This window comes from Aphelocoma coerulescens, chromosome 23 (assembly GCF_041296385.1).
Source record: "Aphelocoma coerulescens isolate FSJ_1873_10779 chromosome 23, UR_Acoe_1.0, whole genome shotgun sequence".
Taxonomy (NCBI): domain Eukaryota; kingdom Metazoa; phylum Chordata; class Aves; order Passeriformes; family Corvidae; genus Aphelocoma; species Aphelocoma coerulescens.
In genome coordinates, this window is record NC_091036.1 from 8,001,089 (window position 1) to 8,028,281 (window position 27,193).

At 57.8% G+C, this 27,193-nt stretch overlaps 2 protein-coding genes across 5 annotated transcripts; both read right to left on the reverse strand.

The window, feature by feature from the left end:
- Window positions 1-592: 592 nt before the first annotated feature.
- TCEA3 (transcription elongation factor A3) lies at window positions 593-7,462 on the reverse strand. 4 transcript variants are annotated; one of them, XM_069035851.1, is made up of 14 exons: window positions 7,224-7,459; window positions 5,687-5,749; window positions 5,479-5,584; window positions 4,985-5,150; window positions 4,653-4,721; window positions 4,385-4,453; window positions 4,184-4,258; window positions 3,836-3,913; window positions 3,563-3,717; window positions 3,229-3,290; window positions 2,206-2,355; window positions 1,550-1,696; window positions 1,399-1,470; window positions 593-1,261 (listed from the first exon to the last, which is right to left on the reverse strand). In XM_069035851.1, the coding sequence occupies exons 1-14, from the start codon at window positions 7,290-7,292 to the stop codon at window positions 1,253-1,255; spliced, it is 1,290 nt and encodes a 429-aa protein (XP_068891952.1). In that variant the 5' UTR covers window positions 7,293-7,459; the 3' UTR covers window positions 593-1,252. The 4 variants fall into 4 exon arrangements, with proteins under 4 accessions (XP_068891952.1, XP_068891953.1, XP_068891950.1 ...); XM_069035852.1 differs by lacking the exon at window positions 593-1,261 and having other exon boundaries at window positions 1,270-1,470; window positions 3,563-3,651; window positions 7,224-7,462; XM_069035849.1 differs by lacking the exon at window positions 593-1,261 and having other exon boundaries at window positions 1,270-1,470; window positions 7,224-7,461.
- Window positions 7,463-8,373: 911 nt separating this feature from the next.
- Window positions 8,374-26,031, reverse strand: ASAP3 (ArfGAP with SH3 domain, ankyrin repeat and PH domain 3). The gene is made up of 26 exons (XM_069036108.1): window positions 25,909-26,031; window positions 21,976-22,048; window positions 21,273-21,418; window positions 19,696-19,770; window positions 19,362-19,411; window positions 18,975-19,101; window positions 16,854-16,939; window positions 15,992-16,067; window positions 15,775-15,861; window positions 15,405-15,514; window positions 15,093-15,162; window positions 14,405-14,492; window positions 13,827-13,875; window positions 13,551-13,738; window positions 13,303-13,436; window positions 12,811-12,905; window positions 12,364-12,544; window positions 11,910-11,995; window positions 11,683-11,798; window positions 11,527-11,594; window positions 11,253-11,360; window positions 10,889-11,132; window positions 10,528-10,801; window positions 9,894-10,038; window positions 9,621-9,743; window positions 8,374-9,344 (listed from the first exon to the last, which is right to left on the reverse strand). The coding sequence occupies exons 1-26, from the start codon at window positions 26,029-26,031 to the stop codon at window positions 9,270-9,272; spliced, it is 2,997 nt and encodes a 998-aa protein (XP_068892209.1). The 3' UTR covers window positions 8,374-9,269.
- Window positions 26,032-27,193: the final 1,162 nt, after the last annotated feature.

A 27,193-nucleotide genomic window follows, 5' to 3' on the forward strand; every position in this document is an offset into this window, starting at 1 on the left:
CCAAGTCTGGCTGCAAATGGCACTGCCTGTGAAAAAATTCACACCTCAGCCCAAGATTAAAACATTAATGATAGGTTAATTAACAGTTTCACCATCCTTCTCTGCTCTCACCCTTTGGCTCACGCAGGCATGGGAGCAGCACCCTCATCCCCATCCATGGTCACCCATGGTCACCACGACCTTCCGGTGTCCCCATCAGACCTCACTGCCACTGGAAGAGGCTGGTGGTAACGAGGGATGGGCTTGATGCCACAAGGCTCCATCCCAGAACTCCTGTAGCCAAAGGGATGTCTCCCAGCTGGTCCCTGATGCCTTGTCCCTGGAAAATCCTTCCAGCTGTTGGTGGAAGTTCTGCCCTGCCATGGGGCAGCCTGCAGCATCCAGACCAAGCCAGGGAACTGTTCCAGCCTTAAGGTCTTTAATCACCAGTCAGGTGACAGATGAGCATCAAGCCATGGTTATATCCCAGGCTGATGGATTTGAGATACATATCGGAATTTGGTGAGGGATCTTGGAGGACCTGGAGGCTCGAGCTGGGGAGCTATAAACTTGAGACAGAGGTCCCACACCCACCTTAGGAAACAGTCTGTGCTGCAGAGATAGTTCACACCTTTATTACTCTGGCTGGAGGGGTTTTTCCTCACTCCTCTCCCTGCCATCCTTCCTTTTTTTTTTTTCTGGGACACAGTGCCTTGAAGCCAGGATGGATGGTCCACTTGTCACAGAGCAGAGGGACACGGTGGCATCCCAACAGCATCTGGACACACTGCAACCATCCTGTCCCCTCCATGTCCTCCCTCTGTGCGCACTTAGGTGAGGAAGAAGGTGTTTGGGTTAAAACCTGGCCCTCTCCCACCCTCAGCTCCCAGGCACAGCCCCATGTCCATGGGGCAATGTCTCTCCTGCTCCCAAATCATCCAAGTCCAGATTTCTCTCAGGGAAGGACATGCTGCCCAGGTTGTACCAGTCTCCCTTTCCAGGAATGAGTCTGATCCCAGTGGGATCCCAGCACACCCCAATCAAAGGGCAGGTATTTGCAGGGAAGTACCATTGAATTCACATGGACCTTCTTGAGCCAACTTGACTTTGCAGGAGGCCGGCTCCCCAGGATGTTTGAGGAAGCCCAATGCAAGGGAACAAAGAGCTGGGGTTTAGGGACTGGTGCCACCCTCCTCCCCACCCCAGCTGCCCAATATGGTGTCACAGCATCTTGTCTTGCACCACGTTCCCTCCAGCCCAATCACTGGCAGCGTCAGCAGAACTGCAGGAGAAGCAGAGCCCAGGGCAGGTGGTGAGCCCTCACCCAGTCCCCAAAGCCTGATTTCAGGGGGCTCTGCCACCTCTGAAGGCTAGGTAAGGGTCGGGTTGCCCAGAGCCTCTCCCCAGATGGTTACAGACCTTCCAGCGGTTCCCACACTCGTTGCACAGCACGAATGTTGTCATGGGCTCGTCGGCGCTGCGCGTCTGTACCTGGGGTGGAGCAGCACCGGGTCAGCGGAGACCCTTCTGGTGTGCCCCAAACCAGGGTCCCCTGGGGACCAGGCCTGACCTGGTTGTACGTGCAGTTCTTCTTCCTGCATTTGCCGCACTGGAAGAGGTCGGTGACGGTGCCGCCTGTCTTGGCCATCTGGTGCTCCCGGATGGCCTCCTGGGTCATGGCATTCCGCAGCTTCTTCAGCTCATCACTGGCCATCTCCTGCCACCGGCATTGGCCCGGATGGGTCAGTGTGGCCATGGCTCTGCTCACAGCCAAGTACCCCATCCTCTCCCAAACCAGGATTAATCCTGTTCTCTGTGTTTGCTGGAGGGCTCAGACCCACCCAGGCAAAAAAATCACCCCATCCTCAAACTAAAACTGCTACCTGCAGGGATCTGTCTCCCTGAAACTGGGCTTCTGAGGACCCTGATTTGTGGACCCTGGTTGAGGAGGACAAATGGGGACTCTCCAGCCTGATTCCTGCCAGTGTGACATCCCACAGCCAGATCTGTGATGCGCTGGGGGTCTGTAGGGCTCTGAGGGGACCCGGCAGTGCTGCCAGCTTTCTCCCAATGCTCTCTGTGCCTCATCCAGCACTGGGGTGGGACGGGGAGGTGCTGGGACAACCCCACTGTGGACAGCACCAAGCCAAGACCCAGCACTTGGGCAGCACAGAGGCAGCATGGATGAGATCCATGGGCACCAGCCCCATGCACCTCACTTCCCACCTCAGCAGTCATGCGGGCGATGAGGCCAGGCTCAATGGCCCCGCACAGCACATTCCTCCGCAGACCAGGGTTCTTGGGGTCCTTCAGGTTGCTGATCCTGCTCCGCACCCGGTTGCGATACTTCATGTCTGTGCTCTTCAGCTCCTGGAAGATATGTGGGGTCTGTCAAGGAATCAAGGGGGCAAGGTGGGGAGATGCCAGCTTGGGTGGTGCTGTCACCAGGGCCAATGGTCATGTGGAGGTGGCTGATCTCAGTGGGGCTTTCCTCCCTGTGGGAAGCATCCTCATCCTTGGCTTTAGGAGGATGAAGCACAGCTTGAGATGTGGAGAGGAAAAGGACTTTGCATTGCCTTGGAATGTCTAACATCCAGGTGAGGCTGTCACCTCAGGGACTGTCACCAAGCCCTGTGCTGGGACAAAAGTTCACGGTGCAGAGGACTCAGTCTACTCCCTCCTCCCAAAGAACAGGGATATGGACAGGTTGATGTAGCAGCTTTGGGCACAGAGTCTGGGATGCACCAAAAAGTGCACCCAGGAGGGGAACCACCCTGGGGTTGGTTCCAGTCTCAGGGGGCTGCCAGGAGAACCTCAAGCCTTGAGCTGGGGGTGGGCACAGGTGGCTCCATCCCTGCCAGCATGGCACAGCCTGGATGGTGTGACAGACTGGGTCTGGCAGGAGACACAGGCAGCTACAGCAGGCTCAAGGAAAAAGCTTTGGCTGGGTTTGGATTTATTTCCCCGGGAATGAAGGCAGGTCCCCGACCAGAGGGGCCTGGGGGGAACACACAGACCCCCGCACTAAGGCGGGTGCTCAGGGGATGCTTTGCTCAGCACCAGGTCCAGCCTCAGCCTCAGCATCCTCTAACTGTGGTCTGGGCTCCCTCTGCAGGCAACGAGCTCAGCAGAGCCTGTCACCTTCTGTCCTTGTCCCTGTCACCCTGTCCTGTCCCCAGTGCCACTCTTGAGCCCACGTATGACCCCCCCCCCCGCAGATGGAGCCTGGGGACCCCTAGCCCCCCAAAGGATATGGTCTTCAATCTCCGATGCCATCTTCTCGCAGTTGACACTGAACTCCTTGTAGTCATCTAAAGGGTAGAGAGGTTAAGGGGTGACTTTCAGGTGTACCTCCTCCAAAAAATCTCACCTCTCCCCCTGTACTTGCCCCAGACACTCCATCCCTAAAATACCTATTTTTATCCATCTGGAACCTTACAAAGATGCATTCTCATGTCCATTCCCCTTATCAGAGACCCTACCAACCTCCTTTTCTTTCCTTTTGGGGCTGAATGCTCCTGTTAGGACTGTCCCACAGAAGAGACAGCCCAGTCTGGGGTCCAGCACCCCCAGAACTGCTCACCATCCATGCGGAGTGCAGCCGTCAGCATCTCGATGCATTTGTCCCGCACCGAGTCCCCTGTGAGATAGCAGGGGGCCAGGAAGCAGGGGCTGGGAGAGAAGGAGGGGCTGGTGGGGGTTCGTGGCATCTCAGGTTTGGCCTTGCTGCTGTTGGCTCTGCAGGGGCACATGGAGGGGGACGGGCAGGTGGCAGGGTCCTGGCACAGCCACAGGGACCTGCCGGGGTCCCTTGGAAATGGAGTGGGTCTCTCCTACCTTTCCTCCTCTCTCCTACCTTTCCTCCTTGCTGTCACTGGAGTTTCTCTGGGAGCCAGTGGGAGCTGGAGAGAGGCTGGTGCCCACAGAGGCTCTCCTGGGAGTGGCACAGAACGGGACAGTGGGGATGACACCAGAGAGGGGGCAGGGAGTGGTGGCAGGACTTCAGGCACCAGCATATCGATGAGAGCGCTTGGGAGCCAACAGGAATCTCCCCAGGGGAGGATTTGCTTCTCCCAGGGAATATCCCAGTGCTGTGGCAGGATCAGGGCTCCCAGCCACTTCTTCTCACCCCCTCCATGGTCAGGGCATCCCCAAGGGGGCCCTAGAAGCATCCCCAGGCTGCCCAGGGACACCCCCTCCTTACCTCTCCCCTGACAGTCTCTTCTGTGGGGACGAAGAGGAGGAGATGGTTGACGACCTGGAGTCAGCAGAGGCTCTCCTGGCAGGACAAACCCCATGTCAGAGGGCAGTGATTGGGACCAGATGGTGGGTCCACACCCCCAGCCACAGTCCAGTGAGGGGCTGGGGTCTGGCCTCTCCCATCTTCACGCAGCCCAGCACCCACCTCTCTTTCTTGCCATCCAGAGGTGATTTCTTGGAGGATGCAATGGGGCTCTGGCCATCACTGGACTCTCTTCACCACGGAGGCCCAAAGGAAGGGAGAGAAGCTCTCAGCAACCCCAGCATACTCTGGCAACTTGTGAGCTGGAGTCTGTCCATCTGCATTCCCCTTCCCTAAGCCCACCATCCCCAGGCTGCCAGCAAAGCCTCTCCTGGGCTGGCAGTGCCTGGCACAGCCTGGCGTGAGGGTCAGGGCATCCTTCGGCAGGTACCTCTCCAGGTTGGAATCGGCAGAGCGGCCCTGGGTGGCAGGGGCATGAGAGTCAGGCTTGCTGGGCTTCCTAGGGACAGAGCGAGCAGGGGTCAGATAAGCACTGTCCAAACTGACCTCATCCAAGGAATAATTAGCTTTAAAGAAGGGAAAATAAAAAACTGCCACTTCTCCCTCCTCCAAAAACTGCCCTGGTGCTGTCCCAGAGGCAGTTTGGTCTCCAGAGGTGCTACCAGCATCCATGGGTAGGCAGAGATGGATAAATTCTTAAGGACCAAACAGAGGTTGGTCTCACTGACCTCGTGCCCCCCGACAGCAGGCAGGAGCCCTCACCTCTCCTTGTGCTTCTCCCTGTGCTTCTCAGCCGTATCCTTGCCGTGCTTCATCCCTTCACTGGGGCAGCTGGAAACATCCAGCCCCTTCTTCTTCTCCCTGTCTCCATCTGTGTCCTTCTCCTTCTTCCCATCTGAGTCCTTCTCCTTCTTTGTGGTGGAAGACTCTGGGGGAAGGATTTGGGTGTCACAGTCACAGCCCAAACCAGCACAGGGTACCTGCAGAGCTGCATCCTGGGGTGGGGAATGATTGTGGAGATGCTCAGCCCTTGGTGGGGCACACACTGATTTACACCACTCTATCCCAGAGTGAAAACAAGCCCTTGGAAAATCCAAATCCATGCATCTGGGTTACAGGTTATGGGAGCCTGCACATCCCAGCTCTGGACTGATCCCACTCCATCCCCCCAGAAAGCATTGGGGCTTGAGGTGCAGGGATGGCCCAGGGAGGATTGAGGCTTTTGGGGGTTCTTGCCTTCCCCCGGCATCACTCACCCAGAAGCCGCTTCCAGTTTTTGATGAGGATTTTGGCTGAGGCCACCACCTCTTCATCTGAGCAGTGTTTCCGCACTGAGTTCACAGCCACTCCGATCCGCGTGGTCTGGGTACACACACCAGGGACACATCCTTAGGGATGTGCTGGCTGGCACAGGACACAGGATGAACTACCCCATGGGGTGTCCCCCCACCCAAAACCCCTCACCTGGAGCAGCTGGATGGTCATGGTGTAGCCGGTGAGGGATTTGAGCAGATCCAGTGCCCCTTCCTGCAGCAGGGAGAAGCCACAGGAGCCCTTGAGGAGGCACCAGGCAGCACCAGAAAAGGCATGACAGGAGAACCCAAAGCAGCCCTGGGCTGCTCCCTGGGAATGCCTGACCCTCTGTGTCAACACACGGATAGAAAAGTCCCACACCCAAATCCTGCTGGACCATCCCAGCACCAGGTCACATCTCCAGCTGGGTAGCAGAAGGTTTTCTTAAAACTTGGGAAAACCCCATCCACAAGAAAAACCTGGGCTGGTGGGAGCTAAGGACAGCTGGGGGACACCCCAGTGTCCTCCACCCAGGGGTGTGAAGGTCCATGGGACACAAGCCCCAGCATCGCATCCTGACCCCCTGCGGCGGCAGCTGGGCTAAAGATAGTCCAGTATGGAGCCTTCCTCCTCCTCCCTCTCTTCCTCCTCCTCGTCCTTGGTATATTTAGAGCCCCAGCAGCAGACACCAGCTCCCAGGTATCCCCCGCCACTGGGACCCAGCTCCATGGAGTCCCACCTTGAGGGGCTGGATCAGACCCCCCTGGTTTGATGGGTGCAGGGACATTCCCGTGCTCTAGCTGGATCCTGGCTCTGTCCCATCCCAAAGTGCAGCAGGAAAGCTGTGGAGCACCCCTGTCCCTTGACCCCTGGGTAATTCCTGGCAGCAAGCAGAGCCATGGGATCTGGTTTGATACCAAGCACTGGCATCCCAAAAAGCCACCAGATCCAGGGAGACAGCAGTGCTGCCCCCCAGCCAGGAGCCTGCCCCTTGTCGGGGCAAAGGCCAGTGGAAACGGTCAAATATTAACTCTGAGGGCTGGGCTTGGCACATGTAACTGGCTCACCAGGATCCCCGGATGGATTCTCACTTGGCGCAAGGGCGGCAGGGCTGGATCCCAGCTTCCCCCAGCACACAACTACCAAAACCACCCATGAAACAGCAACTGATGCCCTCCCCTCCCTTTGCAACACTTGTGCAACAGGCACAGCTGTGCTGGGGGCATTGGGGGTGTTATGTCCCCCACCCCAGAGCTTTTCCTTGCTTGTATACGAGCCTCTGGCCCTGGCACTAATCGGGTGTTGGTGGACAGGCTGGGGGCCAAACACCTGTTGTGTACAGTCCGGCACTGCCGAGCAGTGTCTAGAGCTGCCACCCATGGGACAAACCCGCCCCCCCACCCCCAAATCCCAATGTCTGGGAGCAATGGGGTGCAGGAGAGCCCCAAATTAGAGGCAAAATTAAATCCCCTGGGTGCTGACTATGATGTCCTGAGGCTGGGCTTGGGGGACATAGGCAGCACCCCTTAAACCCACTCAGCCCCTCCAGGGACAACATGAGGGGTGTGAAGAGCAAACCCCCCCTTTCCCAAGCCACGCAACAACACTCAAACATGCATGTAAATAAGCATGTGCGTAAATATGCACATGTGAAAATACATACGTGTGTAAATATGCACACATGCCCCGAGGAGCTCGGCCACCTTACCGTGCTCTTCCTGGCCACCATCTTATCCAATTTCTTGGCAATCCGGACCAGCTCCTCAGCGGGCCCCATGCCGGGGGCTTCAGCGGAGCAGGATGGTGGCTGCGGGCACAGCTGGGCACTGCTGGCATGGGGGGCCCTGGGCAGCCGGGTGGGAGGGAGCAGAGAGGAGGGGAAAAGGGGGAAAGGGAAGGGAAGGGAGAGAAAGGAGAAAGGAGGTGGGGCTGTCCCGGCCAGTTATAAACTCCTGCCAGGAAAGCGAAATAGCACGGGGGAGGGCTAAATATAGCCGAGAGCCACGATTGCAGGAGCGGGGGAGGTGCGCGTCGGGGCGCTCCGGGACACGCGGCTGTGGCGGCCACGGGGAGCCCGGGGTGCCGAGGGACAGGGCCCAGGATGGGGCTATGCCATCGGGATGGCTTAGACAGGGAATCCTGGGGGGCACGGGTCCAGTGCAGTGTGTCACAAGCTCTGTTCTTCCCAAAGTTGGTGTCCTGCAGCAGCAAGACCCCTGGGGGAATAATTTTTATCCTCCATGTATTGGAATATCCCAATATACGTGGAATTCCAGTATATAGGAATAGCTCTTATACTGGAGTACTCCATATATTGAATACCCCATCCCTGGAAACGTCCAAGGTCAGGTTGGACAGGCTTGGAGCAACCTGGTCTAGTGGAAGGTGTCCCCACTATGGTAGGGGATGGAAGGAATGATCTTTAAGGCCCCTTCCAACATTCCATGATTGTGCGATGACAAATGACATGCCAACAGGTCCTGCAGTCTTTGAAGCACAGCAGAGCCCTGCTGGCTGGTGGTGTGCCTGCCTGAGGTGGGAGCCAGGAGCCCCTCAGGCCTGGCTGGATGGGCAGCAATGGGGCACAGGCCATTGGGATGTGTAGGCGACAACAACCTTGCCCTCCTTGCTTGCCCCTGCTCCAGCACCCAAAAGGGGTGGCTGTAGGACAAGCATCCTGCTCTGGATCCATCCCAGCACACTGGGAAGATGCCCATGTACCAGCCCAGCCCCACATGGCTGCCCCAAGGGTGCTCACAGATGCCCGTGACTGGGAGCCTCAGGGACACAAAGCAGCAGCATCACCATGCTGCAGACTGCCAGGGGAGGGGCTGTGCCCCCCACACACTCCCAGGTGCTTAAAAAAATGATGGTTTATTATAAATTGGAGACAGAAAACATTTTAAAAAAAGACTTTTTTGAGATGAAACATTTGACACAGAAATGAGAGGGGTAAATTGAGGGGGTATAGAGGCAGGCGAGTCACAAAGGACACTGGTACAGGCATATGCTGGTCCTAAAAAAAGCTGCAAAAGCCCATCTGAGAGCCCCCCCCAGTGCCAGGGCGGCGATCCAGCACCCACCCCAGATGAAGGACATGTGGCAGGGGCTCTGTGGTACCACCTGAAACATCCACCCCCCTCCAAATCAGGGAATGGCATTTTGATACCAGTTTTGGAGAAGCTTTGGAGCATCCCCAAGCCCCACCAGTCCAGGCCGCTCCTGGAAGCCAGGGTGGGGGATGGACACAAACACACCCCACTCTGCCCCTGCCCCCCCCCCCCATTTCTTGCCCATCCCAAAGGCTTCACAGTTGGGGTACAAAAGGAGGCTGGGGGTCCATGGCTGCCCCCAGGATGAGGAGGAGGCTTCATGACTACCTGGCAGAGGGTAGGGGACACCGAATACAGCTCCCCCATCCCAAATTCCTTGCAGAGAAGGAAGAAGAAAACCCAAGGGATGGGCAGAGTCCACAGGAAGGACAGAAGAGCAGTGGGAGCAGGGGCTGGCACAGAAATCTCAGCCCACGAGTGCAGCGAGCATGTCTGTTCTCTGCCCCTCAGCTCCCCACCGCCACCATCTATGGATGGTTTTCCCAATGCAGGGGGTCTCCTGGGCCCCCTTGGAGGGCAGTGGTCCCATGCCAGGATCCTGGGCACATGTCCCTTGTGGCCTGGCTCTAGCAAGCCCCCAGCAGGGAGCTGCCTCTAGTCCCAGACAATGGGACAGTGACAAATGGGCCACCCCCACCCGGTCAGTCTTGCAAGAGGTGGACGAAGCTGGCAGGGAAGACGCCGGTGCGGGAGCCATCGCCCTCGATGAAGCCGACCTGGGGGTGCAGAAAGAGGGTTCAGGAGGGTGGGAGTCTTATCTCGAGATATCAGCCCCAAAACTTCTCCCCTGCCCAATTCCAACAGGGACTTAGAGAGGCAAAGCTGTGGTGACACATCAGTGGAGTCCTCCCAGCCATCCTCCATGCACACAGGGGGCAGGAGTCCCCCATAGATGCCCCCCCAGAAGAACTCAGCCTCCTTCAGAAGAGAACCAGAGCGGGAAAAGGACCAGGATTTGGATCCCAGCACCTGTCCGTGCCATGGTGACTCACCCAGATCTGCTCGTCCTCCTCTCGTGTCACCACGATGACCTCCCCCTTGGAGAAGGTCAGATCTCGCGCCTTGTCCCCCTTGCAGTCAGCCACTGCTTTCACCCGCTTCTGCCTCCCCTTGGCCTGAAATGGGATGAAAATGGGGTGACAGAACCCCCCGAGGCCACCCAAAAGGCAGCAACAGGGATACGACCCCCTGATCATTCCGTCTGCCACCCCACGATAAGAGGAGCTGGGATGCTTGGGGATACAGAGAGGAGGATTTGCACCTACCGGAGCAAATCTCCTGGGCATGGGCACAGGGGGCACCTTGCTGAGAGCAGGGTCCTCGGGGCCACCAGGGCTCTGGGGGGACCCGGCCAATCCCACTTTGCCCATCATGCCGCTGATGCGCCGGTATGAGCGGGTGCTCTCTGAGCTGTGGGTGACATGGGGAACAGTGTCACCTCCCCCCCCTGCAGGTGCCTTCCTCCGCCCTGTTCTCCTTCCTGCAAGGTCTCAGGGGGGTCAGGGCTTCCTCCATGGGACCTGGATCCCACCCACAGCCCCCTGGATGCTGACGGAAAAGGTCCCCAGCACCCAAACTCCCTCAAATGAGCCCATCCCACCACAGTTTCCCAAGAGAGAAAAAAAATATACGGTAACTTGCAGAGGATCTTGGTGTCCTCCCAAATAATCTGCATCATTATCTCCAAGGACAACCCAGCATCCCCTCAGCTGCCCTTGTCTCCTCCTGCATCCCAGGGTCACCATCAACTTCTCTGGAGACCCCAGAGGGTGAGGACCCCTTTGCTCCACAGGGATTCCCCATGCCCGTGGGGGTGGCAGGGGTTGAAGCCAACCCACCAGCACCATGCAGTGGCCCCCCAACACCAAGTGCAACCCCTGTCTGGAGCAGGATCCCTACCTGAACTTGACAGGGGGGATGTCGGGGGCCGTGTTGCCTGGCAGGGGCTGCCCGGGTGGGGGACTCAGCTCTGGCCCCCGCCGACTGCTGCTAGTGTCCGTCTCGGAGCGTGTCTCCCAGTATGCTGCCCGCTGGCTCTCAGTGGGGCTGCAGGTGCTGGTGGTGCCATCCAGGGCACCCGTGCTGCTGGCACAAGGCAGGCTGCGTGGTGCCAGTGCCTCTGTTGCCCCAGAGAAGTGGGGCTCTGATGCCTGCCGGGGCAGTTCAGGGCGCTCTGGGGGAACACATGCAATGGGGACAATAAACTTGGTCTTCAGGGGAAGGCACAGCCCCACCATGATGACCCCCCACTCCGACTCACCGGTGGGGCTGTGGCTGGGTTTGGGGCGAGAGCTACCCCGCGAAGGGTTTTTGAGGGGCAACGGTGGGGGGATCTCCTCGCTGTGGGCCCGGCGGGGTGCAGGGCGTGAGGGCACCAGGATGCTCTCGTAGGTCTTGTTGGTGATGTCCATCCCCATGCAGCTCCAGCGGGTCTGGGGGCAGGCGGGCAGTGGGCTGGCGGGCAGTGGTGACGTGCCCTTGAAGGAGCGCTGGAGGGGGCTCACCTGGGGGTACACACACAGCTCCAGGGATGTCCTGCTGCCACCAGCCCCCCAAAAGGGTCTGCACTCTCCCGGCCCCCTCACTGGGGATGTGGAGGGCCCCCACCACCATCCCACAGGTACCTTCTCCTCCAGCTCATCCTCGCTGTCATAGGGGAACTCTGATGGGGGCTCCCAGTCATAATCCACATGGATTTGCAGGGAGAGCTTCCCTGCTTGCACCTGCTCCAGCTGCCAGAGGGATGGGGCAGGTCAGTGGAATCTCAGGATGGGGCAGCCCATAGGGCACTGGAGGGACACATCCCAGAAGCCCCCCACCTTCATGCCAGCCCTCCTCAGGCGCTTTGGTCCCCTCTCCCCATGCTGAGCTTCTCTCCCATTCCTCCATCCCACTTACCAGCTCCTCACACTCACTGTGCTTCAGCCTCCTCGCCACATCCAGAGCTGTCTCGCCTGCCGTGTTCACTGCCCAAGGGACAAAAGGGGGAAAAATCCAGGTTTCAGCCCTACCATCCCACCGAAGAACCCCAAAACCCCCATCCCAACCTCACACCTATGGTGAAGGCAGCTTTGCCCTTCAGGAGCAGCTTGAGGCAGTTGGGCTGGTTGTAGAGCGCACCATAGTGCAAGGCCGTGTTCCCGTCCTGTGTCACCCGGTCCAGTGTTCCCCTGTGCACGGCCAACAGCAGGAAAGTCAAGGCTCGAGAACACACAAGAATCCTGTACATACCTCCTGTGAGGGAGAGGGGCAGGGAACACCAGGAGCACTTGGGGACGCACCCATTCTGGATGATGAAGTCCACCAAGGGAAGGGATGATCTGTCGGCATGGCGCACGGCCAGGTGCAGTGCCAGCTCGCCTGCATCCTGCCAAGAGACGGGAGGGAGAGATGACCCTGAGAATGCTCATCTTCCTCCAGAAGAAGTGAAAAGAAGTACGGGATCCAAGAATGCTCATCTTCCTCTCTGAATGGAGAGAAAAGGAGTGCTGGATACATGTATGCTCATCTCCCCCAAGATGGAAGGGAGAGCTGAACCCAAGGATGCTTCATCTCCCAAGATATGGAAGGGAGAGGAGAGCTGGCCTCAACAATGCTTCATCTTCTACAAGTAGGAGAGAAGAAAGCTGGACCTGAGGATGCTCATCTTCCCACCAGCACACCCCTGCCCAAACCCCAGGAAACCCCTGAGCACAGGCACCCAGAGAGGGAAAATCCATTCCCTGCAGGGCTCACCTGACCCTCAGGGCTGGCCAGGGGCTTGGTCAGGTCATGCCCCTCGGCAAAGGCCTGGAGAAGGGCCAAGAGGTCACGGGCTCGAATGGCTTCCCAGAGGCTGTGGGGGTTGTCCCGGCCGCTTTTCTGCACGTAGCGTCGCTCCATGTACTTGGCCATGATATATTCCTTGCGTGCAGCCCTGCCGGAAGGGGGGCTTGGATGGGCATGGAGTTGAGGGGTGGAGCCCTGTGCTCCTGCCTCCTCCTCAAGCCTCAGGATCAAGGGTAAACCTCCAAAGAGGTGCAGATCCCCACCACAATTGGCAGTGACACCAGGATGCCTCATCCCAGGGCTGTCTTAGAGCCTATGGGCAGTGGCAGCATGGGGACAAGGACAGGGCACACACCATGCACTCCAATTACGCCTCCTCCTCTTCTTCCCAGCACACCCAAGTCCCCAACTCACATGTTACTGCTGGCCAAGGGCTTGGGACAGTCCTGTGTGGGTAGCGTGGCCTCCATGATCTCATTGAAGCGAGTGTTCCCGATGCTAACAGCCAGCTAGGGAGAGAGAACAGAGGGACACAAGCCCTCCACACTCACCCTGCTCCAGCCAGATCCCATCCCAGAAGGAAGGAATCCATCGGATCCACCCAGGACTTTTCCAGAGCAGCATCTCTGCCAGGATGATGCTCTCTTATGGCAAGGAAAATCTGTTTTAGGAGGGAGAAAATCCTGCGGAGCTGCCAGCAGCCCCCTGCTCAGCAAATGGCTTTGCAGAGCCTCCCTTGCCCAGATCACTGTGCTGGGGAAACTGAGGCAAGTTTGCGAGCCCTGGAGCAAATTGGAGACAGATGGGATGGAGGAGAAGGAATGAACCCTGTGTCCCAGGAGGTTTGGGAGACGCAGAGGGTGATTCCTGGGGCCAGGAGACCTCCAGACTCAGGGAGCAGCTTACCAGCAGCTCAGAGGTGCTGAGAACATCCAGAGTGAGGGACTGGATACGGGAATAATGCACACCCAGCTCCCGATGGATACCAGAGCACTCGATGCACGTCAAGATGCCAAGGTTGGTAGAGAGCCATGTGGGATCTGCAGTGGGAGCGGTGAAGGCCTCAGCACCACACCCATCCTCCCAAGATGCTGTGACCCCCATGACAGCTGACCCACACCCAGGGCAGGGGGACACCCCAGGCTGTAACATACCTGGGGCGCCACAGTCACAACACTGCTTGTTTCCTGGCATGTTCTTCACCTCACTGATGACCAACCTGGTGAGCTCCTGCACGCCGCTGTCCACCCCAGTGCCTGCCGCCGCCCCGCCACCGCCCCCATCCCCCTTGAAGGCATTGCTCAGGGCTTCGTCCTTGCTGTTCTGCAGCACTGAGACCCACCTGGACGGGACGGAGAAGGAAGAGGAGGATGGGGAAGGCAGAGCAGGATCTGGCACATCAAGGAGAAGGGATGGGCTGTGGCACTTACACAACACACTCCTGCTCATCCTCCGCTTGGAAGTGATACGTTCTGTTGTCTGCAGGGATGGGGAGAGGGGAGAGAAGGTGAAAGGGGAGAAGCTGTGTCTGCAACATCCCTTGAATTGTTCAAGCCAGCTTGGACAGAGCTTGGAGCAATCTGGTCTAGTGGAAGGTGTCCCTGCCCATGGTGGGGGGGTGGAACAAGACAATCTTTAAGGTTGCTTCCAACCCAAACCATTCTAGGATTCTATGATCTAGGGGTGCCCAGGACAGCAGGAATCAGCTGAAATCTCTTCAAAGGAGCTGCTTAATTCCAAGTTAAATCACTGCGCATCACTCTTCCATCACCTGAGCCTTGTCACACCCTCTTTTTGTCTCAGCTTTCTAGATCTCCTTGGAGAGATCAGTCCTTCATCTGCAAAGACAGCCAGGAGGACACCCAGAACCAGATTAAAAGCATTTCAAGAGGGTGCCAAAGTGTTTCAGAGGGAAAACCCACTCCAAAAAGGGAGAGGTCCCACCACAGCCTCCACCTCCAGGTCAAACACCTCACCCCAGCCAGAGCACCTCGCCGCAGGCACTCACGTGTCACCAGGTCAAAGCATTTCTTCTCCTCGGCATGGGGCCGCACCTGGCAGGTGAGAAGGTTCAGCTTCACAGGGGGACGGTTTATCTGCAGGGTGAGAGGACCGATGTGGGTTAAAGGACCAGGAAGGGATGGGATGGGCATCACCAAAGGATGGGCACCACCCTCTCCAATGGAAATTGTGGTGGTACAACCACTACCACAGATGGTTTCTCTTGGGATAACCATGCAAATCAGACCCTGTAATGATTGAGACATCCCATCTCTTCCCACAGGACCCTGTCTGACCCATTTTAGAAGAACAGGAACACTTTGCAGGAGAACACGGAACCAAGATGTCCCTCTGTTCCTGCTGCAGTTTCCAGCCTCCAACACCAGGAGGCATCCCTCTCCTCCCAACCATCCCCATCCCCTTTGGGCTTGTCTGGACCCTCATCAATCCATCTCACTGCCCCAACCAAGCCCACCCTCCTCTCCCATGGACCCCTATCAGACATGGGGGACCTCCTTTGGACCCCTCTCAGACATGGGGGGCCTTCTTTAGACCGTCCAGTCCCACCTGTATTGAATTTTAAACCAGGCAGATTTGTGACCACTTTGGGCAAAACTAAACCTGAAATCCAATGGACACCAAGTCCCAAAGGGTGCACAAAGAAAGATCAGGGCTGCAGCCCTCACGGTCCCCACCGTGCTGTGGGAGATGGTCAGGCAGCCATACTTCACACCACACTTCCTCTTCTGCCACACTTTGCGGATCCTGAGAAGGAGGAAGAGGAGGAGTGAGGATTACACAGCTGCCATCACCCACATCCACATCCCAAACCAGCCATGGCAGCCCTCAGCAGAGGCCTCATGGTGTTCTGGACATGGGGTTTTGCTTTCTCTAACTGACAGAACACTAAATGTCCTGTGAGCTGGATTCCAGTTCTGGGGCCTCCCATGAGCATTGACAACATTGGGTTGAAGCCGGGAGCTCTCCAGGATAACACTCATCCTCACCCATCGCTCTTCTTGTACAGGAATCCTGACTTCTCCGTCCCGTACTGCTTGTTGCCTTGGTGCTGGTGGATACTGTAGCCACTACCAGAGTTCTTCCTGCTCAAATTTTCCTGAAAAAAGACAAATAAAAAGCAAAGTGAGAGGCACAGAGGCGGTTGCTGCCCCAAGCGACCTTGTCCTTACTTGGGTGCGGTGTGCCTGGCAGGATGCCAGACACCCTCATGCCCTCACAGCATCCAAACGTCGCCAGGTCCCTGGAGAGGTTAACACAGCTATCCTCTCCCTTCTGCTCTCCACCCCCAAACTAACCCTAGGGGACCCTCCCGATGCTCCTTCTCAGCTCTACCCAGCCCGTCCTGGGGGGTCTCACCTCCTTGTTCTCCAGCTGCAGGAGGTTGCGGAGGGAGTCGCGGGTCTGCGTGAGCTGCTTCACCTCCTCCTCCTGTGCTTGGTGGAGCTGGAAAGGGAGCAGCTGCCCTCACTGCTGTGCTGAGCGCAGGTGTTCTCAGGGGCTGGCACGGGGACAGGGGGGTGGCACCCCGGGAGACATGTCTGAGGGGCATTGGATGGCAGTGTGAAGGCCTTACCGCGTGGAGGGACACAGCGAGCTTCTCAATGAAGGGGTAGAGGTTCTGGGCAGCCTTCCAGCCGTCTTGGAAGAAACTGGGTGTTTGTTGAGGGTGATTAAGATGCAGATGGGGAGGATGGAGGAAAAAAGAGGGTTTTTAGAGAAAATGTGGCAGGAGATCATGGCGATCCCCTCCCTGGAAAGCTGCGCTTGCTTTGTGGCTCCCTGGCTACAGGGATCTGGAGAGAGCCCAGCAAAGGCCAAGCCCAGCCCATGGGGTCTGGATACCCCAAGTATTTGGGGAGTTTGGGATGCAGGATTGGCCTCTTGTTCAATCCCAGCTCAACTCACTGGGGAGCAGTGCTGCCAAAAGCTGCAATCTGGGGGGTCCCTGGGTCACAGTCCCAGTCAAAGACATGCTTTTAACCAGAGTGACTGTCTCAACCTGCCTCCGTTTCCCCACTTGAGAGTGGAGGAGATGATGACTCCCACACACCGCTATTCCAGCCTCATGGAGCAACGGGAAAGACAAGGGGATGGTGATCCTCGCTCCAAACACCCTTGTTATGAGCCCCATGGCTAATGCCAGAGCTGCTCAGCTGAGCTCATCCCTGGAAATCTATCCAGAAACCAAATCATCAGATATATCTCAAGCCAGTGTCCCTCCCCTAGCCCCATGGACACATTTACAGCTCCTCTAGCCAACAAAGCACATTTCAACCCCCCCAGAGAAAACTGGGGAGTGATGGGCTCTGCCCAGTATCTCCATCAACAGCTTCATGGACCTGGGATGAGAGTAGAAGACCCCAGACCCTCGTGGGACCACCCAAGGGTGACAACCAGCCCCAGGGATGAACCATCTTGACCAAGGTGGCACCTACTTGTGCTGAGCGTGGAAAAACTTGATGAGGCTCTGCAGGACATCTGGTCCCTGCTTCATCTGAGACTCGCTGGCTTTTAGCAGGTACTGGAGGGGGAGAAGACACCTGGTTAGGTGACAAGAGACAAGGACCAATTGAAAATATCCCAGAGGAAAGAGCAAGAGCCTGCCCAGCGCTTGCTTCCTTTCCCAGCACGGGGAGGAAGGTTAAAACACTGGCTGGGTTTCAAGAAGTCGAGTCATGATGTTGGATTTGAAGGCAGCTCGCTGGGGACCACCCTCAAAAAACCTGGCTCTGGAAGTCTTCCAAGACCTGGAAAGTTCAAGGACTGAGGCAGGCCTCCAGGATTTCCAGCCAAGCATGCTCCTCCTGCTGCTCATTACTTCTGGAGTTAATAAATAACTGAAACTCCAAGGCAGCTTGTGAAGGAAAAAAAAAAAAGCACAACAAAAAAGGCCAAATGTTTTTTAAGAGATGGCCCTTTTATTCCCAAAAAAACAGATTCTAAGAAGCGAGCACCTGCAGCACACCAGCACCGGAGGTCTGCTGAGATGCCCCGTGGGATAGGGAATTTCAGCTCTATGCATCAAACCCATCCATCAGCTGCAGGCAGGGAAGGATAGACACAGAGCCTCGCTCACCCTAAGCAAAATAAGGAGGGGAAGAGTTTTTCCCCCTGCAAGTTCCTCTCCAGCTGCTGGAATGGTATTGAGTGGGGAGCGAGGGAAGGGGGGAAGCAGCCCTGAGCTCTGGGGGCTTTCCAGGGTGGGACAGAGCTCCTGGAATGGAGTCTTCCCATGCCCCAGGCCCTCTGGACACCCTGAGGGGTCAGTGGACTGGGGAGGGTTGTTAAACTACTCTGTGCAAGCTGGAGATGCCAAGTCAATGTCAGGGAGCACGACTGTACCCCTGAACCATGTCCCACCTAGAAAAGGCCACATGTGCCCGGCTCGCATGGGATGTCCCTGCCCTGCCACCCACATCCCACAGTGACAGTGGCAGCAGAGTGTCCCAGCCAGTGCTGGCTGGGACCCATGAACAAAGGGATGCTCCCAGCACCCCTGGGCCCATGTCCAACTGCTCCCATAGCCCTGAGGGTGTGAGATGGCCCACGACAGGGAGACACAACCACCCAATGGGGTGAAACAGGACCCTGCTCCCAGCCCAGGAAGCAGCAAAACCCACTTTCCTAGAAACTCATGTGCATCACATGGCCCCCAGCTCCCCAGAAGAACTGTCCCCCTCATTTCCAGGGTCAGCAGCAGCTCTCATGCATGCAGAAACACGGGTGCACATGCCCTGCTCCAGCTCCCACCTCTCCATGTGCTGTTATTTATCCCACAGTGGAGCTATTCAAGGGAGTGACTCATCTGGCTGGGTCCCAGCTCTGAGGCAGGCGTAGCCTCCTCCCCAGAACCCCTGTTCTTTGCTGGGCGGGCATGGGGCGGCACCAGGATCTGGCCGTAGGGAACATGGGAGACCTCTGCAACAACCCACTGTGGACTTGTTCCCTGCTCTGTCACCCTTGAGGTTTATGAGGCTGCTGAGTGTCTGGAGCCAGGACACCTGGGCTCCTCCTTGCTATAGGGCTCTGAAATTGAGTCTCCATCCTTCGCTTATTCCCACGTCACCTCCTGAGCATGGACTGCAAGGACCCAGAACTGCGAAGGATCTGGGGTGGCTCGTGACCCCCTCACCAAAGCCAGGAGCAGTTTTGAGGATAGGGGAAAACCACAAAGTCAGCCTCAGGGATGTTAGCCAAAAAGCTCACTTTTTACCCAAACGCCACCCAAGGAAGGGGTAGGAGCAGGGCTGGGGGGACATGGAAGGAACCCCCAGGCCACCATCGTGGGGCACCATGGATGTCATTTGGAGCTGCATCCCACAGGGACCGCAATATGGAGATGGGATGGGGATCCCTGAGCTGGGACCATGCAGGGAAACAATGGGATGGGGACGGGCAAGGGTCCTCCACAGCACAAAGGTGGGGCTGCTTTGGTGTTGAATACGGGGACAGGCTCCGATGCCCCTACACAACTTTCAGCAGAGCGGTCGCCCATGTCCCCCTGGAACTCAGTTCCGGGAGGGAACAGTCCCCGATCCCCCCGGCACAGCCCTCACCTCGCACATGTGGAGCTGGAAGAGCCGCCGCTCCTTCTGCATGTCCTCGGCCACCTCCGTGGCTGCTGGCTCGGCCTGGACGACCCCAGCCAAGCGGGCTCGCTCCTTCTCCTTCTCCATCTTCCCCCTGTGGAATGGGATGGCGGCAGGTTGGGGACATCCCTGCTCTGAGGGGTGTCCCATGTGGGAGGCTATGATGGGGATGGGATCAGGAAAAACATCTGCAGGCCCTCTCCAGCCCCTCTCCCTTTCCCCTTTGGGAAAAGCTAGACCAGAACCCGCCCCACGACAAACTGGCATCATCAGTGCCCAGCTCCACCCCGGGGACAAAACACCTTTGTGCAGAGTGGAATTAGGTGATTTTGCCAGAGGCAGCATGTTCCTTACACTTTGGTCTCATAATCCTTCCAGGCCTTTTCAATCTGCTTCTTGGAATCCTGTGGCAAAGGAAAGAGGGGGTGGCAGCTGTCAGGGAAAGCGAAAGAGCCAGTGGCACTGAAGGGGCCGAGAGTCTTGCTCTGCATTGCTGCACCCCTTGGGGGTGAGGGGTGTCCCTACCAGGTCTTCACCCCTTATTTCTGCCACTCCCAACCCTCACTGCTTCCTTCCAGCCCCTGGTACTGGCTCCTTCCTTCTCCTGGCCACAGGCATGAGCTGAGTCCATACCAGGGGTCTCGCTGCAGAACATTGCCAAATGAGTGACCCTGGGAACAGGACTCACCAGGCGGCCATCCTTCAGCTGCCCCTTCAACAGGCTGTCCAGGGGGAAGGACACAATGTTATTCAGGTTCTGCACCTGTAGAAGGTAGAGATAGGGTCACCCCATGGTGGGGGAAGTCAGGAAGCTGGAGCTCCAGGTCCTTCTCAGTGCCAGGGACCTCCTCCCAACTCTATCACTGCCCCAGGAAGGGTTAAAGAGGCTGGAAGTAGGGCTGAATCCAGGCTCCTGGCAGAGGGCAGGCTGGGGCTTGTTGGAGCTGGCTGCAAGATGTCTGACAAATGTGGCCCTTCCCACAAACCACATCAGCGCTACAGCCACCAAAAACAAAGCTATCTCCCCACATTGGCACTTCGTCCCTATCCCCATCCCTGTCCCCAGCACCCAGCGACACAACCAGCCCCTCCACGGTCCTGCGATACAAAGAGCTCACCCATGTCAAAGGGGCTTCCCAAAATGTCTCCCTTTGCTGGGGTTTGGGGACAGCGACGCAGCCACCACCATCCCTACCAGTGTTGGGCAGGGGTCCATGAGGTGGGGACATGGGAGGCCACTGCTGTCCTGGCATCCCTCCATGCACCCCATGGAGCAGCACCCCATTTTAGAGCTGTGAGAACAGCTCCAGCACCCGCATGGGACCTCCCCAGTGCACCCAGATTTCTTTTAAAGGGTTTTAGTCCTCCGCAGCACCTGGAAAGAAACCCAGCCCCAGGGCACAGGACCACCCCCAAACCAGGGGTAATGGGAGAGCACCAGGGAGACTCTAGGAGGGGAAACACAGCTTTTTGGATCTGGTTGAGGGTCTTGGCACAGAACCTCACTCAGCAGCATGGGGGGCAGGAGGTGGGGACCCTCAGAGCTGTCCAACTCCTCCATCAGGACAGTTCTGCAGAGCCCTGCTGGAGCATGGGAGTCCAGCAGGCTATGACAGCCAGGATGGGGAAGGGGAGGAGCAGGGAGGCCCAGATTGGGGTAACTGGGAGAGGAAGACGCCAAAAATCTGAAATTCTTGCTGGGGGAAGGGCAGCAGAAATCAATTTCCTCCTTAAGCAGAGACAGGGGCCAAAAACACCCTTTGGAGAGGGGGATTTGAAAGAGAACAAAGAGGGGGCCACATGGGACCGCCCAGGGATTTGCTGCTGGGCACGCATGGACCCAGCTCCATTCAGGAGCTGAGTTTTCCATCTGAGCCATTCGTGGCTCGGCTCACAGCTGCCTCTGCCTGCTCCCCATGGCCCCACTGTGCAGCCCAGCGTGGCTTTGAGTTACTCTTGGCAAGCGAGATCAGAGATGCAATTGATGTGAGAAAAAAACAGAAAGCGAGAAAAAAGGGAAAAAATGAAAATAGCAGCCCCAGCTTCCCATCAGATCCCAGTGTCAATGGCCCCAGGGAGCTGGGAGTGAGCTATAAATCTAGTAACGGGGGTATCAGATGTTCTGAGAGCACTGGGAATGTGTCCCTGAGCCCAGGGTGGGAGGTAGGAATTGCTGCATGTGATGGAGGGCAGCTAAACTGGAAGGAGGAGAGCTGCACTGGTTGGTGGGGGATTCCAAATCCAAGTAGATTTGGGACAGCATACCAGGTTCTTGAAGAGTGCAGTGACCTCGCGGGTGAAGACGGCCAGGTTTAGGAAGCCGGTGGAGAGCTCGTGGTTGTTCTGGGAGAGGTGGTTGTTGCCAAAGTTCTCCAGGGCCTCGCTATACTGCTCCTCGTTCTCCACATGGCCTGTATGGGGACACACCGGAGAGGGACATGGGGTCATGGCCATGACACATCATGGTCACACCGTGAGGTCCCACCATCTCTCCATCCCTTTGTAACAGAGCTGGGCTGATCCTGATGCAGGACAGCAGCAGTGTCCCAAAACAACCTCCCTAAGGTTCTCGATTTTCTTTTTTATATATATTTCAGACAGTTTTTGGCATCTAAGTACATTGCTAGATCACATCATGAGGTCCCATCAGCAGCCAGCACCCACCTCCCCATCCCTCTGTAGCAAAGCTGGGCTGATCCTGTGGCAGGACAGCACTGGAATGTCCAAAACAACCTTCCTAAGGCTCTCCATTTCCCTTTTTATATCATTTTAAGACAATTTTTGGCACCTTAGCATGTTGCCCAGCTGGCTGGCTGGTAGCACCCAAGTAGCAAACAGCCCCAGGCTCACCAGCACCCATGGCCACCCTGCTGCCCCGTGTGACCATTGTTGGTGGAAGATGGGACCATCACAACCCCCCCAGCCCCATGCTCTGCGAATGCCCATCACCTCCCAAAGCCCAACTTACTGAGCCCAGAGATGTGAATGGCTTTCACATATTTCCTGATCCTCTGGAGCACAGCTTGGTCCCCATCCAGGCTCTGCAAAAGCAAAGAGAGAAAACAAATGGAGCTCATTAGCCAAGCACGGCTGCCACTCCCCCAGCCCAGCTGGCCCTTGGAAAGGCTGCAGCTCTGCTGTGCAGATGTGTGGGGCAGCATCCAAGCTCCCAGGCCTGGGAAAGGAGCTGGAGGCATCCTGGGGATGCTGGAGCCACAGTGTCCAGCCGGTCTCTTGCCAGGACTGTGGTCCCTGTGGCTTCGCTGCCAGGCAGGGCTTTGGCTGGCCCCAGAGAGGAGGGTTTGAGCAAGACAGTAGCAGGAGGTGAGAGGCTCTTTGGATCCCAGCAGCTTCTATTAACCACAGAAAATGCCTCGCTGGCTCTTGCAGGGACTGTTTCAACAAGGGAGGGGTTGAAGCATCATGTAGCACATCAGTCCATCCCCATGGCTCAGAACCAGGCGTGATGTGTGAGGCTGCCCAGCTCCCCACAGAGCCAAAGATAGGACCCACCTCCTGCTGATGGGGACCTAAATCCCATAAACCCTTATGCCGGTTGTGTGCTAAACCACAACAATCCCACAAGGAGGAATGTGGCTTTCAAAGCCCCCCCAGCTCATGCAGGGTCTTACCCATGGTCCCCAACACCATGAGCCTCCCTGCAGCCCCATGGGCCACATCCTGCTCTGGTTTAGAGCTCTTCCCATCCCCCCATCTCTTCCTACCTGTACAGCCCTGATTTGCCCACCGAGCACCACGACAAATTCTATCCCACCCAAGCACTATGACAAACTCAGCCCCACTCAACCCAAGGGCAGGGGGCTGGGGTGCTCCCAGCCCGAGGATCTGAGCACACACCAGCCCCAGCATCAGGAAAGGGTTAAGGGTGGCTTGGCTGCAGGTACCAGAGCCATGATAACAGGCTGGAAATATTTAGAGGGCGTGAACAGCAAAAAAGGGCAGGGATGAAACCTCAGAGGAATTACAATAAAGAGACTCTCTCTCTGCTTGAGCTCTGTCGAAGGTTTTCAGGCTTATGTCAAGGCTGATTTCCTGACAGCAGGGTCAGCCTGGCTTCAGCACTGCTCTCCTCGTGGGATGGGATGCTGCCAGGATGAACTGGCTGGGAGGGGACTGGGGCTGAGGTGGGAGTCTTGCAATGCATCTACAGTGGGGAGAACGCAGGGGTGCACCAAAGCCCCCCACGGCCCTTCTCTGTGTCAAATCCAGGTGCACCAAACTCTCCAGAGCAGAGATATTCCCTGCCTCTGGGGGAAGCCAGGGCTGGATGTCTGGATGCTCCAGGCTTGTAACCCTGGCAGAATCTTGGGAAGGGGAAACTGAGGCAGCACGAGATGCTTTGAAAGCATCACTGGGCAAGTGTGGGAAGAAGCTCCTTCAAGTGCCCAGGACAGAGCAGCTCATCCTGATGCCAGCTCACAGCTGCAGGATGCAGAATGCAGGGCTGGTACAGAGCAGGGATGATCCAGGGAAGGACACAAGGGCTTTCAGGAAGGGGTCCACGAGTCGACCAGTGGGCACAGGGCAAGCAGAGACAAGTATGTGGGTGGTAAATGCAGAGAGAATCACTGTACGGTGCTGCCTGCAGCTGCGTCCCCGATGTACCAGGCCGGCTGCCGGGAACAGGGGCCTTGGCTGCTCAGCAGCAGAAGGGCAGAGATGTCTGGAGCCCCCGGTGGCACCCATCATCCCCCAGGCCCAGCTCAAGGGCTTCTGGTCAGGGGGCAGCTGAGCACAACAGAGACAGGAGCAGGAGGAAGTCCCCATGGGACGGAGGAAGGGATGAATGCACACCTGCACCACAGCTAGCCAGACTCGCAGCCTGGGGACCCCAGGCAGGATGCTCAATGGAGGCCATTCTTCTACCTCCCCCGTCGCTGCCAGCTTGTGCTATCCAGCAAAGGAGCCACCACGGGTGCCAGAGCCGGGGTGCCAAGCAGCCAGGCCGGGAGCAAGATGTGGCACTGCCCTGGTGACAGGGTGACCTGGGAGCTCATCTGCCGGCAGCCTCTGCCACGTCACCCTTCCCCAGCCCAGAGGTGCCCAGTCCCCTCTGACCTGCGAGGATCATGCACTCCCCCTCTCCTCCCACAGCACCCAGCATCAACCACCAAGGGCTGGATTTGACCTTCCAAGTCACTCCAGAGACCTCAGGTTCTGTCTTCACAGCAGCCCAAAGGATTCTGAAGTCACACAAACCCCCTGGGAGGGGAGAGCTCTCTTTAATCTCAGGAGGTAAACTGAGGCACACAGTAGCTCCGGCCAACATCAGGATGTCTCCTCAATGTTGAGCAGTAATCTCCAGTCCTCTCCCTGCTCGCTCCTGCCCCCAATTTGGGACCTGCTCCCACCTTGGATGCGTGTGGCCATGCTCTGTCCCAGGGTCCTGATGAGATACAGTCATCCCTTCCCACCCAGCAGTCACTGGACTGCTGCTAGTACGACTGGCATCCTTTGCTCCCTCTTGCTCGCCAAGCCACCACCCAGGATGTGGGGTGGTGACAGGAAAGACCATGGCTCAGTTCGGTCACAGAGTGTCTCTCCCACGCCCCAGTGATCCCCAAATCTGCCACTGATTATCCCCCTTGCCTCATGCTATCAACCCGTTGGGGCTCCAAGGATAGCGTGGAGCTGGTTTGGTTGGATTTCCCTCCTACCCTTGCACTGGGACATAAGGATGCCAAAGGTCTGGCAGTGGTTTGGCCCCCTCCCCAGAGCCTCCAGTGGGATAGGGGGTTCAGCCCTGTGCCCTCCATGGCACATACAACAGCAGTCATGATTCCCAGCTCTGTCTCATGCTTGCTGGAGCTTTACTAAGCCAATCCCAGAGACCTCCCTGTCATTCCCAAGGGATGTGTCTCCCCCCCATCCCTGCGTCCCTTAACCACAGCCTCTCCAAGCAGCCAAACAAAATTCCTGCTACTCCCTCCTGGCTGGAGCTGCCTCCCCCTTTCCAACTGGGAGGAAGATCCATGGCAGTGAGCAGCATGTGCTGATGGGGACCAGGATGCACCATGGTGTGTTCCCAGATTTCCAGGCCCAGGACACCCATCCCACTGCCCCCAGGTATCCCAGCAGCTCTGGCACCTGGGGCCCCCCACTCCCTGCTAGCCCTGGCTCTCCTTCAAAGCCATTCCTTAGCTAAGAGGAGTTGGCAAAGGCCACAGGACCAGCTGGAAACTGCCTTTATTCCAGGCGTGAGAAGGGGGACGAAGGCACCCCACCACCTCTGCCCTTCCCACAAAAGCTGCCGAGGATTTTGGGGGAGGCAAAAAATACTCCCCTGGCTTTAATCAAGGAGGAGACCCCCCAGGGACACCACATTCCATCGCGGCTGGCTCCAGCACAGGAGCTCGATAGTGGACGGAAACGTGGGGCTGATTCTCTGGGGACATGTCCCGGGCCCTGGGACAGGGGTGGTGTGCTGGTCCCGGTGGGAAAGAAGGATGCCCTGGCCCCGGGGAGGGATGCCTTGATCTCCAGGAGGGGCAGGTGGGGATGTCCCGGCCCTAGAAATAGGGAAATAGGCCACCCTGGCTTCGGGGTCATGGGGGGGGTATGTCCTGGCCCCGGGGGACACCTGAAGCTTTAAAGAAGCCTTTGCCCATTTCTACAGGCTTAGCCCCCCCATAAAACTACGTTAGGGCTGCTCAGAAGATGCAAACGCCCTCCATACCCGAGGGTCCCAAACCACCCGCTTAGGATGACCAGCGTAGTCTCGGGGTGAAAGGGTGGGCCTCAAAAAACAGAAGCCAGAGGGAGGCACAAGCACCAAGGGACTAGCACCTATTGGCGCAGAGGTGTTCTCAGGCGGGATGCGGGGGATGTTCCCAGCTTGGATGCACAGCCTGACCCCCCGACCCCCCCCGGCCCCGCTCACCTCCTCCAGAGCCCCCACGGCCGCCCGGCACTTCTGCATCTTGGAAGCGAAGGCGGCGGCCGGGGAATTGAGATCCTCGCCGGTCACGGCCAAGAACTCGGCCACGCTGAGCTGCTCGGGCATGGTGCGGGGGGCAGGGGGGGCGGCGGGGGCGGCGAGGGCACCGGGAGAGGGCACCGGGAGGGGGCACCGGGCGGCGGCAGGGGGAACGCGGGGAGGGGGGGGTGGGGCGGGGGCCTCCCCTGCGGAGCGCCCCGGGGTGCCGGCTCTGCCCGGCTCAGCGCCCCGCGCCGCACCGGGAGCCGCTCCGACCCTCCCTCCGCCCGCTCCCGCCCCTCCGCCGTCACGCGGCGGCCCCGCCCGTCCGCACGTTAAAGGCAAAGAGCCGCAGTACTCCCCAAGAGTAAGGGGACGTAAGGGGTGCGGGGGTTCCCCCGTGCTGTGGTAGGACGAAGGGAAAACCCTAGGGTCTGGTTGGATCTCGATACCTGGCACCCACCTTTTCCAGCCACCCAGCATCTCCCTAACCCCAATACCCACATTCTCCAGGCACCAGCACGCCCCTAACGCCAACACCCACCTTTCCCAGGCACCCAGCACCCACCTTTCCCAAGCACTCAGGGACCCCAGCACCCACCTCAGCCCGGAACCCACCTCAGCCCAGCATTCCAGTACCCACCTCTTCCAGGGACCCCCAGCAACCACCTCTCCCCATCTTGGTAGGAGATGGAGACCCCCACAATGATGCCTAGTCCGCCCCAAACACCGGTTGAACTGGAGGTCACCCCTAGCCTGCCCTTCCTAGGACCCCGAGAGGACAATCCTTGGACAGGGGATAATTACTGGAGCCCTTGGCTTTTTGTCCCGCTGGAGGCGACCTCTTTGCTCCCTCTGCTGTCCTCTCATTGGTCCCACCTTTAAACGGAATTTGGTGCACCATTCCTGCTTATTTGCTCTTCCCGGAGGATGGGGGAGCTTGGACACCCCAGGACCAAGCAATGAGGTTGAACAGACACAGTACGTCCCACTAGAGGCTGGAACAGAAAGGGGCAAACAGCCTCATTGGGGCTGGTTTGCCATGAGAGAGGCCAACATGGTGCAAGGGGGCTTTGCAGACCCCCCTCCATGCCCCTTGCATCCCTTACCCACGATGGATCAGGGGGTGGCAGACCCTTGACCCTTTTACTGAGCCAGGAGTGGGGCTCACTAAAACTCAGTTCTGTGCCGAACCAGGGCCAGCCCAAGCCCTCCTCTAACCCACTGTTACTGGGATGCTGAGGGGGAC

Bases quoted from the DNA above. Each gene is read 5' to 3' on its own strand.
- TCEA3 (XM_069035849.1), bottom strand. From the start codon at position 7,292: ATGGGGCCCGCTGAGGAGCTGGTCCGGATTGCCAAGAAATTGGATAAG. The intron at 5,151-5,478 runs GTGAGTGATGCC...TCCTTCCCCCAG, and splicing joins AAACTGGAAGCGGCTTCTGG to AGTCTTCCACCACAAAGAAG. The intron at 1,471-1,549 runs GTCAGGCCTGGT...GCTCCACCCCAG, and splicing joins AGAACTGCACGTACAACCAG to GTACAGACGCGCAGCGCCGA.
- ASAP3 (XM_069036108.1), bottom strand. From the start codon at position 26,031: ATGCCCGAGCAGCTCAGCGTGGCCGAGTTCTTGGCCGTGACCGGCGAG. The intron at 15,515-15,774 runs GTGAGACCCCCC...GTCTTTTTTCAG, and splicing joins TGCAGCTGGAGAACAAGGAG to GAAAATTTGAGCAGGAAGAA. The intron at 11,996-12,363 runs GTGAGCCCTGCA...GTCTCTTGGCAG, and splicing joins TGGCCAGCCCTGAGGGTCAG to GATGCAGGCGAGCTGGCACT.